We start from the raw sequence: 12213 nt of genomic DNA on the forward strand, positions 1-12213 counted from the left end.
GTTGATAATCAATAAGACTGTGTCAGGGAGCGTGACAGGTACGGAGGGGGGGGAGGGGAGAGAGTCGCAGAAAGCAAGGCGGCAGCGGGCGGATGAGACCGAGGAGGTGATGAGAGTGCAGAGGGGACAGGGAGACAAGGTTAATTGTGTGCCAAATCACTGTCAAACGGTCGGCATCAAGTCTTAAAATCTTTCCATTAATTTGAATTAGGGGGCTGATACTGGCTTCCTTACTCCCCCCTTCTCCCCCCTTCTCCTTCCCCCCTGTCCTTACAGCTCTGCGAGCTCTGTGCACGGGTTATGTTGGGCGGCGGCTGTGACAGCAGCCATATTTCACCGGCGTGCGGCGTTGGCCTGTCCTTTACTGATAAGCTGTAATAGATCTACTCTCTCCACTCACTACGGCCTGTTCAAGGTAAGCACAGGAGAGGAGAGGGGAGGAGAGGAAGGGAAGGGAAGGGAAAGGAAAGGAAAGGAAAGGAAAAGGAGTGTGTAGGAGTATGAAGCAATAGAAACACAGAAGTAGCAACTCCGAAGAGCAGCTGAGAAGGAAGAGCAGGGGAAGCGCAAGTAGAAGAAGGGGTGACGAGGGAAGGGAGGGAGGAAGTGTCGTAGACAGGGAGCCATGAAAAATGAGGCTCATTGGGAGATAAGGGGGGATTAACCTTGCTGGTAATGAAGGGAGGGTGTGATGGGAGGATGGAGGGAGGAATAGAGGGAGAGATAATTAATGAGCTTGCCCTTCCTGTGACTCCTAGCCAGAACCCTGGTTTGGAGGCTGCGCTTCACTGGCCAGCCGGGGTCCCGGGACAACTGGAGGGCTGGAGGAGGAGGAGGAGGAGGAGGAGCAGCTCCTCTGCTGCATGGCTCCTCTGCACTGCTATTTCATTTGATTTTTAGTTCTGAAACTGCATTTCGGGCAACTTCTCCACACTTTAAAGCAGATATATTCACATTTTTCAGGTGGATTCTTATGTTTTAATTGAACCCTTCCACAGTTCATAAAGTCTGAGGGCTGTCCACACCTAGAACGATCACTATAACGATGATGATAACGAGCATCCACACTGAAGAACAATAACATTCAGTAAACAATGGCGCAGAGCACACACTGCGTACTCCAGCTGTGTCAGCAGCTCAGGAAACTGGGTTTCGATGACCTGTTACTGCTGTAAGGAGAATCCGACAGTCTGTTACGAAGGTTGTCGTCTTTTGAAGACTAATTCACATTTCTGTATGAGCCACATCAATTATCCTGGCGATCATCAGTAGAGACAACAGAAACTTATGAGAAACTCGCAGCCTAATGCGTTGTATATGCATTTAACGACTTGGGACTGTCACTTTTTTAATCTTTCATTTAATCATTCTGAAAGTGATCCAAAGATATTGTTCACCACAGTCATCGTCGTCATCATCATCACTATCCACTTGAGTTACAATGATTTTTCAACTGGCACATTTAAAGTTACTGTTCTTGGTGTGGACGGCCATTTTGGATCTAGTTATGCTCGATCAGTTAGTTTGTAAAACTTGTTGTCAGAGTAGAAAGGGACTGAAAAGCTGGCAGAAAAGTGAGGGATGATGTATCGCTGAGATACAGATATGAAGACGCACGAAACAGCCTCTTCTGAAAAAGATTCATAGAATTTAAAAAAAGCCAGAAAGAGGATTTCAAACCCTGGCTCCTCTCTCATTTCTGCACAGCTGGCCAATCATGGTGTGAAGCTGCGTGAATGTCGTTAGGTCGTTGGATTCGTAGGGTTACAGTAACGGTCAGACACACACACCCTGAGGCTTGGGGCTGGTGAAGCTATTTGACCTTCTGACGAGAATACTGAAATATTTCGGCCTCTATAATCCTTTTGAAAACTAGATTCTGACGTCTGAACACTGAGATCCCCTGTTAACGCTTGCTTTAGTGTTGAAAAAGTATTTGTGACTGACTTTTGTTTTTCAACAAGATATATTGCTCTGTTTAGAAGAAAATACTTGATTTGCTGTAGACACACACACACTCATAAAAGTAGGGAGTACACACAGCTTTTAAAATTGGACTGAAATCAACAACATTTCAACCCGACCATGTTGGAATAGCTAGTTAGTAGTCAAATCAAATCTATTGTATTTATATAGCCTAATAACACAAATCATATTATGCCTCAAGGGGCATTTCAATCTGTACAGCAGACAACGCCCTCTGTATTAGTGCCTTGATTCAAAGCAAAAAACTTCCCCAAAAAACACTTTCTTGCATGTTGTCAATTGCTATTTGTTCAAACATCAGTGGACAAACAAACTGTTGATTTTTCTTTTTCTATTAAAGAGTAATTAATATAAAGGTTGACTGTAAAAAAATAAGAAAATAGTCAACACGGCAACAAATCCTCTTCAGATGACACCTTTCATCCAACCATCAGTCCAAAATCCAAATATATGCAATGTTTGACTTTTTTGCTTGATAAACGATTAAAATTATTAATTGATTATAAGAACGGTTAATGATTAATTTACTGCTCAGTTGTTTCAGGCCTGGTTGAAACATCACCTATTTCCAGGAATTTGTTGTGTGAGGACGTTCTCCACGTTTTCCTTCCCAGAATTTGCTCACACACACACACACACACACACACACACACACACACACAGTACATAGCCTGACGGGTTTAAAAACACGCACACATGCACTACGACAGAGGCAGATGTGTAACTCCTCCCATTGGTGAGTCTTTAGTCACACATGGAAGCTCATCACCTACCACACCCCCACTCTCTCTCTCTGACTCTGACACACACACACACACACACACACACGCACAGACACACACTGCAGAACATCGCCTACTCAACACACCTACTCTCGGCTCTCACTCCTGCCAGAACACGACCACATATAGGTTCTGTTGTTTTACTGGAACATGCTTGCTGACGGGCTGTAACACATCAACTGCTGTACATCTTCTAGTCTAACAGAAATATTCCTCTTCCTCCATCCACATTGCACGACTCTTCCTCTCCCTCTCCCTCTTCCTCTTTTTGTATAAATCCCATGCACCGTCTCTGTGAATCTCCCCGTCACGACTCACACTGCAGAGAACAAGCATGCGTGGGGTATCCTGCACACACACACACACAGTCAGCACACACTTCCACTACTACTCCTGCCGCTCCTGAAGTGCAGTATCCTTCTGCATCGGTGACCAATTTGTGAACAGAAGCTTATTCACGGCCGTCTGAGGAAGATAACATCGGAGAGCCCTCGAGACGGCAGACAAAAGGGACTAGGCACGACTCTCCTCAGAGTGTCTCAAACATGACCTACGGTGCTGATTAATGGACGATCAAACGGAGCATCGTCCACGGCTGATGCATACACAAAGAAGTGACGATATTGTTTGTATGAAACAGGACATCCATCATTCACTGGGAGACGAAAACACAAACAGCTGGGTGTGTTCGGTAGCGTGATGGTGTACAAGACAAGAGCTCGTATCTCTAACGACGATGCACGAATTCACAGCAAACATAACGTGGATTTAAACAGATCATCTCACACGATTCAGGTGAGCAGGAAGATCAGGTGTTCTTATCCTCTAGCTCCCTCTGCTGGATGGAAGAGGTACAAGCAACAACTGCTTCAGCTAAAATGTATTTAGGCTCCACTATTGACTACAACTTTATTTTAGGGCAAGCACAGTTTAAGTACAATTTTGAAGTACTTGTTCTTCAAAATTAATTCATTTTATTCATTTTATGATTCCTGAATATTGGATCCAATAGTGCAGTCATCCATATGCATCACACCCACAACCTCAACACCATGTCAATCAAACAATGCAAACATCACATCTACTGTAGAAAGCATCAGTGCATGCATCGCACGTTCATTTGTGAGTTAATATTTCGTGGGGGAATAAACATTTTCAGAACATTTTTAACAAATTAGGCTTTTGAAAAGTGACGAGGGACAAAACTAGACATTTAAAAAAGTGTCTCCAGTGCAAATTAAACCTATGCATACATGTACAAATATGTATAATATATTTCTATTATATGTTTGATATTTAAGTATATTTGTCGCCAGAAAATTACTTTTGGCTTAAGTACATTTAATATCAGTTATATTACCAAAGTAATATTTTAACACAGTGTCTTTAATTTTACTCAAGTATGACTTCTGGGTACTTTTTACAACACTGAGTGTTTAGTTTAATACTAAAAAAGAGAAGCCTAGCTTACTGAAGGCATTAATTTATGAATGTGACTGAGTACTACAATACAATATGTATTGTACCTAAATGGTGAACACGTTAAACCTCAAATCATTACTGTGCCTAATTAAAGCACAATATATACAAAAAATAATATTTTTTAAATAAGGTCATTCATCAAATTAATTTAAATATGTTGATTTTTTTCAACAGTTTACTAATACTTCTAGTAGAGAGGTGATATGCAACAATTAAAACAAAATTATTTGTGAAGATGTAAATATCAGCATGGTGTTGCTGCTTCTAGTAGGAGATTGTATCGAACAAACATGGTGGAAAAATAAATTCTTGTTATTCTTCATAAACACAAACACGAATAACAACTTACCATGTAAAACAGTGGTGGGACATTAAAGGAAATACATATTAAAGGATAATGTTGGTCTTATTCTATATTTTTTATCTTGTCAACAAACCACACAAAAAGACCAAAACCACCAATATTTTCCAACTGGAAATGTAACTCTTAAATTAGATTTTCTATAAAGGCTCATTATTATCCTAACACAGCTCGTTCTCAGCAACCATCAGTCAAACACGAGTAAAGAGTCACTTTCTTGGGGACTATTTTCAGCTGAGGAATGATACATGATGACATTTGGTGCTCAAGTGACTTCATGGCAGCAGAACAGTGTTTCTGAGACGGACTCAAAGAACATGACAGTGCCGTGTTTATTATAATGAGGGGATGTGTCATCTGGTGCAACACTGTTGCTCATTGATGTGTTCGTAGGACAACAATGAAGCTCTATCGCACAGATTGATACAGCCGTGGCTATCAGACTTTCTCATAATAATGCCTAGAAAGTCAATTAAAAGCACAGTAAGTATCTTGTGCTCTGCTGCTCTCTGCTGGTCGGACACAGCACTAACCGCCTGAACTACGAAATAACCGTGAAATAAAATGATGTGGAGGTTAATTTCACTGATTAAGGGACAAAGTACAGTGAGGCTTCTGGTAATAAGATCCCCTGAGGCACATATCTCGGATCTCAGTTATTAATTAGAACGACTAATCCTGACCCCGAAACCCAGTCGAATATGACCTCAGATCAGTACGCAGGCTGACAGGTTGACCCACCTGTGTTACTTAGCCGAGGATTTCACGGAGCGGTTTCACTGATTTCTTGACATGTTATTAGCTGGAACCGAAGACGGCGTCTTAGCAAACACGAACAGGATTATTAAAGGAGCGGATTTTGGAGCGTTTCCATGATTAATAGGCTGTGAGCTGACCTGTTTCCTCAGGCCATCCTGCTGCCTGTTAGTTACAGTAATAACCATCATCTCAACATGCTGAGGAGGGCCTGCTCACCCAGGGTTTAATTGAATAGGTGGATATGATCGGAGCTGAAAAGAGCTCCGCTAAAAGCCGATTACCATGTCTTAGAGCGAATGTTTGTCTTTCTTTGTGCACATATGGATAAAGGAATGAGGGAAAGAGAAGAATGGAAGTCGCTGCATATTGATCAGGACGTTTTACTCTTACAACTACAACCTATAAGTAAAAAAAACATCTAACTTCCAGCACAGTCTAGGAGGTGTTTGAGCTGCAGTGACTCCTTAACCTTGTATATCAAAGGACTACAATCATGTCTACCCAAAATATCAGCCAATATCTGGCCTCAACACAGCAGGTGATGTCAATCACCACGGCATCATGTTCACCATGTCATAGTTGAGTCTACTTGTCGTTCATTGTATCCAACATTATCCTTCAGTATATTGTAACATGATGGAAAGCCTTTATTAAATATTTCCCCAAACATATTTTTTATTTTACCATTTTCTATTATTTTTTATTCTTACCATTTAAGTGATATTCACTTGTGAAGGTCTGTAACACAATTTTAACAGTTTCTGCTTTGCCAGAAAAAAAGAGAACGTACAGGCCAACCTTGAAATTAAACTTTACCATTAAATGGCTTAGTGGCAAATCATAAATTATATATATACATATATCTCCATGGTGTAATCTCTGCATCATTATGAACAAATGTTAACCTCAATGATTTCTCTGAGAATCTTAAATAAAGGTTACATAGTGACGCACATAAGTAACGGGAGTAAAGGCTCGACTCCAAACCAGGCTTCAGGCAGTGCAGGGGCATTTTCTGTGCGAGAGAGTAACTCCCTTTGGTGTGGACTTTGGGTTTTTCACTTTGCAGACGCAATAAAGGAAAGGCAAAAACCCAAAAAGCATTATATGACCTCTTTAAGTTTTAATTCTTCAGATCGCTAAAATCTATTCAAATGAATGAATGAATGACATTTCATTATTTAAGGGTCAGAAGCGAAAACAAAAGTGGGAAACTGCACTGCCTCCATTCCCTTTCATATCTCTCAGCAGCATACTGTACAAATCCAAGCCTGTGACTCTGGTGCTGTTCAATAGGATGAATGTTTGTGCACATGTATCAGATTGTACAGCATCAGTTTATGTATCGTGTGCATGTTTGTTTACGTGTATCAGGCTGCTGAAGGCGGACTGTGGAGGCCCTCACACGAGCCGGTGCATATTTGTGGCCGTGTTTTCCTCCCCTGATGTGATGCCTCCGACCCCCACAGCTCCCCAGCCGGCAGCTCAGACCAGTGTGACCCAGTCACCTTTGACCTCAGCTGGGTAGAGCCTCCACTACAAGCCCCGGGATGCATGAGTCAAACAGGCTGCGACGCATGGAACGGGGGATGATTTCCAGCAAAATGGATTAGTGGTGGAAGCATAATGAAATACAAACATACAGTCGGACCAAATCCCCGACCTTAAGCATATTAGCGCAGTAAAGCCTGGACACCCTGCTTTTTTTTCTTTCCATCGGTTTAAGCACTGGCAGATTTAGGCTGATTCAGAAACACAGCCGCCAGAAATGTCTAGAAAATGTAATAACATTAAGTTAATAAGCAGAATAAATAAACTGCAGTTGCTGTGGGATCACTTAGCCCTTGTGATCCGAGAGGTTTCTGGCGAGGTCTTCCTTTTTTTTCAAGGAGTTTCAGAGACAGCTCGTCACTGTCAGGGAAACTTTCTGATCCAAAGGAGGAGAGGGGAGGGGATACAGAGAGCAAGAAGAAGAAGAAGAGGAGATCAATTAGATGTCCCTCACTTATCTCCTTGTCAACTCGGAGACAGATAAACAGACAGCTGCCCGCTATAGATTAATTACACAGCAGCGCTCATTAATCTGAGCCCGTCAGACAGTTATAGACTCCTACATCACATCTCCGCCCCGACCGTAATCATTCAACGCTCAGTTTGTACTCCTTCTTACACTCATTAGACCTCCTGTTTTCTTTTCTCCCCTCGTTTCTGCTCACACACACACACACACACACACACACACACACACACACACACACACACACACGCTTTCATCCTGTATCTGTCAAGGTCACAATCAAAGGATAGACTGACGGCCTATTATGAATGTGAATGAGTTTACTACGGCACACATTATCATTGTGTATTGTTCTTTGCGCTAAAATGGTGAACGAGCTAAACGTTACACCTGCTAAACCTGCAGCAGGTTAGCGTTCCAGTTGTCAGGCTGGCATTAGCATTCAGCCCAAAGCCCCACTGTGCCTCAGCACAACCTCACAGAGCTGCTAGCATGCCTCTAAACTCTTAGCAGCGTTCCCACACCTTCTTGAGCATCTAAGTCAAGGATTTTTCAAGGATTTTCCAGGCCCAGTTCTCTCAAATTCAAGGACCCGCCGTGGCATAACGTGAGACATGGATCAAGGTTAATTAATGTTACAGCACAGAGAGTTTTATAATGAGAACTAGCAGGCTTTAAAGAAGCTTACACACAACAATTAAAGGTCCAGTGTGTAGGATTTATGGGGATCTATTTACAGAAATGTGAGGTCATATTCCTAATTAATGCTTTTGTAGTTAACGTAATGTTTTCACTAGTGTATAATCACGTGAAACTAAGAATTGTTGTGTTTTAGTGAACTAAGATTCAGCCTTTTTTATCGACAGGGGACGTGCTTCCTCTTACGCTCAGTTTCTGCATGGCCGCCATGTTGAACGGCCATGTTTCTACGGTAGCCCAGAGTGGACAAACCAAACACTGGCTCCAGAGAGGGCCCTTCACTTTTACCAGGGCCACTTTAGGGTGGGACGATGGGAAAGGTATTCAGTTGATTTACAATCTGCAAGCAAACCATTAGATGCCACTAAATCCTCCACGCTGGACCTTTAAATAGAGAGCGAGGCTTTTACCTTCTCTCACACAGCACGGCAGAACAATATATCTAAGTTTAGTGAGGCAGAGGCTTATTTACGACAGCAAAGTAAGTCCTTTATTTCATTAGCACTAGCTTAACAACACAACTTAACTTGAAGCAGCTTGTACATGAAACAATGACGTAGCCTGTTTACTAATGTTAAGCAAAAAGACAAAATCAAAGTTTCTATTCTTGGACAAAATATATAAATCCAAGCACTTTAAATGACTCCTGTGTATTTATGTAGTTTTTTTTTTCAAATTCACACATTTTCAAGGATCTATAGGAGCTCGGTCCAAAGTCTGTCACTGATCATGATCACAGTTTGTAAAAACGTGATATAAACAGTGAAGGTCTTGCAGCATGCATCAAAATAAATAACTAGATGTTAGCTAAGAGACACTTGCTGAGAAACACAACGGAAATACCAGGGCACGCTTGTTGTTAAGGAGGAAATAATATAAAAAGAGTGATATTTTAAAAAGAAGAAGAAGAAAATATAAATATATAACTATGAGGTAGTTATTTAAGAGTAAAACTGCACCCCGGGTAGTAATGTGCAAATAAACAGTAACCAATGAGCAGAAAGCAGCACAGTTAGTAACTAAAGCAGCGTAAAGGGAGCACTGAGCAGCTGCTTACAACATGACTTCCTGTCTCTACAGCATGGATTGTCTTCTGGTATTTTACAGTGTACCGTGAATAGTATTTAAAAGCCAATAAAGCATTCAATCCAGGTGTGATGTTTATGATCCACAGTCTCATTAAAAATAAGTAAAGTAAAAAACAACTAATTATGAATACTTTTATAACATGTGATTCATTTGAAAATATGAGAAAATTAGCTGAAATTTTCTGTGATGACATTATTATCCTGTCTCACAGATGTGACTCTAATCTGCTCACAGACAACCTCAAAAAGTGATTTTCATTCATTGTTCTTCCACGAGGAACAAAGGAAGTGAATGATTTGAAAAACACTGAGCTGGGAGTTGTAGTTTGCTATGTGGCCACAGGAGGATACTGCAGGTCCAGGCATTAACTTTCAGAGACACCAGCTTGTCCACAGCGATGACGCTGATTTTTTCAAGGGCTGAGATCTGTTTCACTGGGATGCAAATATCCACATTAGAGTTATGAGGGGGGCAAAAAGAAGCACATTTACACTCAGTCCACAGGACACGGAGCATTTATGTGTTCGAGAAGATCAGAAAAGTCACCCTGCAGCTTCTCATTGGGACACTGGTGAGCACTTCACAACTCATTACCAACTTGCAGCTTTTCAAGCATGACACACCAGTCATCCCAAATCAGTTTTTCCTTCAACAATCCGTCCCTATTTAAAATTCACAGCCTAAATGTCCTTCCAAAAAGCCCACATTCAGACACTGAAGGATGGTTGTTCGCCAGGACATTTTGAGCTGCCCTGGCAGAGCGCGGCGCACGTCGCTGAAAGCCAAAATTCCCCCGCCGACTGTGGCTCCGAAGCCTCCGCGAGAGGTGATTTGCAGAGTGCGACTGTGAATGGCAGCCGCGAGAGGAGACAAAGTAAGGAAAGCAAAAGGAGGAGGAGGAGCAGAGTGGAGGAAGGAATGAGAGGGGGTCTAAATCAATGCCATCCACTTCAGCTCGGTGCCAAGAAAGACAGATGCTCTCTCTGTCTGTTTTGTGCGCGAGCGTGCGTGCCTGCGCAGACTCGCATCAATCAGGAGATGTTTTCCTTCAAGTCTATTTCTGCTTTGACCAATTTAATCCTCAATCAATGTAGGACGCAATGTATTACACACAGAGCCCAATTCAAATTAAACTCGAAATTAAACGCATATTGATCACAGCGTCCAACTTTTTCCTTTGTGTCCATTAGGAAGCTGAGCGAATGCCACAGTCATCGCGCATGACAGGCCGGAGCGCAGATGCAGTTTGGCAGATTGGGAGCAGAGAAATACTGTAATGTACATGTGTATCTGTATGTATTGCAAACAAATAATAGACAACTGTCTCATTTCATGTTCCTCTCCATCCAATAACAAGAACATCTGACAGGCTTTTGGGGTTACAGAAGCAAATTTAGGGATTCTGGACCTGCTCCACATCCAAGCGCTTGTCTAGCCCTCATTCATTCTCAGTCTGGACAGTCCACTTGCCTTGGAGCTCGTCCAACGTCATTAATAAACAGCAATAAAATGCCTCCTCAAATTAGCAACTCTCTGCGCGCACATGTCAGAACCATAATAGCCTGCTTCCCTGTTCAATAAAGACACAGGTTTGCATTTCTGCCCCCTGAAGCAAGGACTGGGTGACCCTGTTAAATCAGAAACACTATCTCTCCGAGCTCCCTTTCCTATACGTACACGTACAGCAAACCCAGCAATGCTACAAAAATAACTCTGCCAGGCACCGCTTTGAGCGCAAACCTGCCCTCTCTCTCTCGGGAAACATGAGAAAACAACCTGCGCACTGTACAGCTATAACTCACGGTGTGTTACAGCTCAGTGTTAAAAAACGCAACAAAAATAGAAACTAATATGTGACCTTTTAAACACCAGATATCTGTAATCTCAGCACAAACTGTCAGAATAAACTGTCTCACCTGCACCATCACTGTTTAGTCTAACATGTTTTCATTAAGTGCTGGGAACTGCTGGCAGACAGAGCTGAGACCTGTTGCACAGACGAATCTGCATAGCCAGCATACCAGCATGCAGCCTTGGCTCAGCAGACGCAGAAACAGTCAAACACCCCACCTGTAACTGTTTATGAATCGTCTGGGCCTGGGGTTTAAACACCACCGCCTCCTCGGTCTTTATCGGCCTCAGCTGCCGCAGCTTCCCCGTCTCTTGCGGTCCCTCGGCCCTCTCTCCCGCTCCTCGACCCCCGGCCATGACGAGCCGCTCTGCAGCTGGAGGTCTGGACCTCTGCACCCGCAGCAAGACACCCTCTACAGAGACCCAATGATCCCGCCTTCATCACCTGCCAAAAGCGGTGGTGGTGGTGGTGGTGGTGGGGAGGGGGGCTGTACTCTGCTATTACTGACCCAGTGACATTTACAGTAGTGCTGTACCAGTTATCACCCTGAGCATCGTGCCAGTTGTCACGTGCCTTTTGCTCGGCCTGTGCCAGCCCATTCCTCTGTCTCATTGTCTCACACACACTGCAAGATTTAGCATCATTTAAAGGTCTCACATTACGCTTTCGTGTTATTTCTTTTATTGTCGGTGTCTACTGGAAAATGTTCACCTGCTTTTAACGTTCAAAAACACATTGTTTTCACACTGTCCATTGCTGCAGCACCTCTATTCACCCTCTGTAGTCTGAACGCTGAGGTGTAATATTGTGTTGCAGAGAGATCTACTGAAGTTAGCATGCTAGCCCCATCCTGTCCTGGTCCTAAGCTCTGTGCTAGCCGTATAAACATCGACACCTCCCCGTTGATCTGTGCTCCTTGTCTGTATCGCAAGCTGCATGGCTAACTAAGCTAACTGGCTAACAACAGCTACAGTTAGTGGTTTCTCTAGTGATATGCTGCCCCCTATCTGCTTTGAATATGTATACGACAGGCGGCACCTTTAAGGCCACCACCCGAAAAGCCCAGCCTGCTCTGATTGGTCAGCTATCACAAGCCCGTGTGACGTCACTGGAGGCAATTCATCAGATTACATGCAGCTTCCTCTGGAGCCAGTCACGAGACTTTAAACTACTTTTTCCACACATG

General features: G+C 43.0%; 1 protein-coding gene across 8 annotated transcripts in view; it reads right to left on the reverse strand.

The window, feature by feature from the left end:
• Positions 1-12213, reverse strand: part of pak5 (p21 protein (Cdc42/Rac)-activated kinase 5) — a 75216-nt gene that overhangs the window by 20399 nt on the left and 42604 nt on the right. Inside the window, exon 1 of one of the 8 annotated variants that reach the window (XM_084377766.1) lies at positions 11246-11413. The exons of the other annotated variants lie outside the window; for them this stretch is intronic. Within the exon in view, the coding sequence (XP_084233892.1) occupies positions 11246-11383 (138 nt within the window). The 5' untranslated portion in view covers positions 11384-11413. Of the gene's footprint in view, positions 1-11245; positions 11414-12213 lie in introns of those variants that run through there. 8 annotated transcript variants of the gene reach the window in all.

Source organism: Pagrus pagrus, assembly GCF_965226575.1.
Source record: "Pagrus pagrus genome assembly, chromosome: 16".
NCBI lineage: Eukaryota > Metazoa > Chordata > Actinopteri > Spariformes > Sparidae > Pagrus > Pagrus pagrus.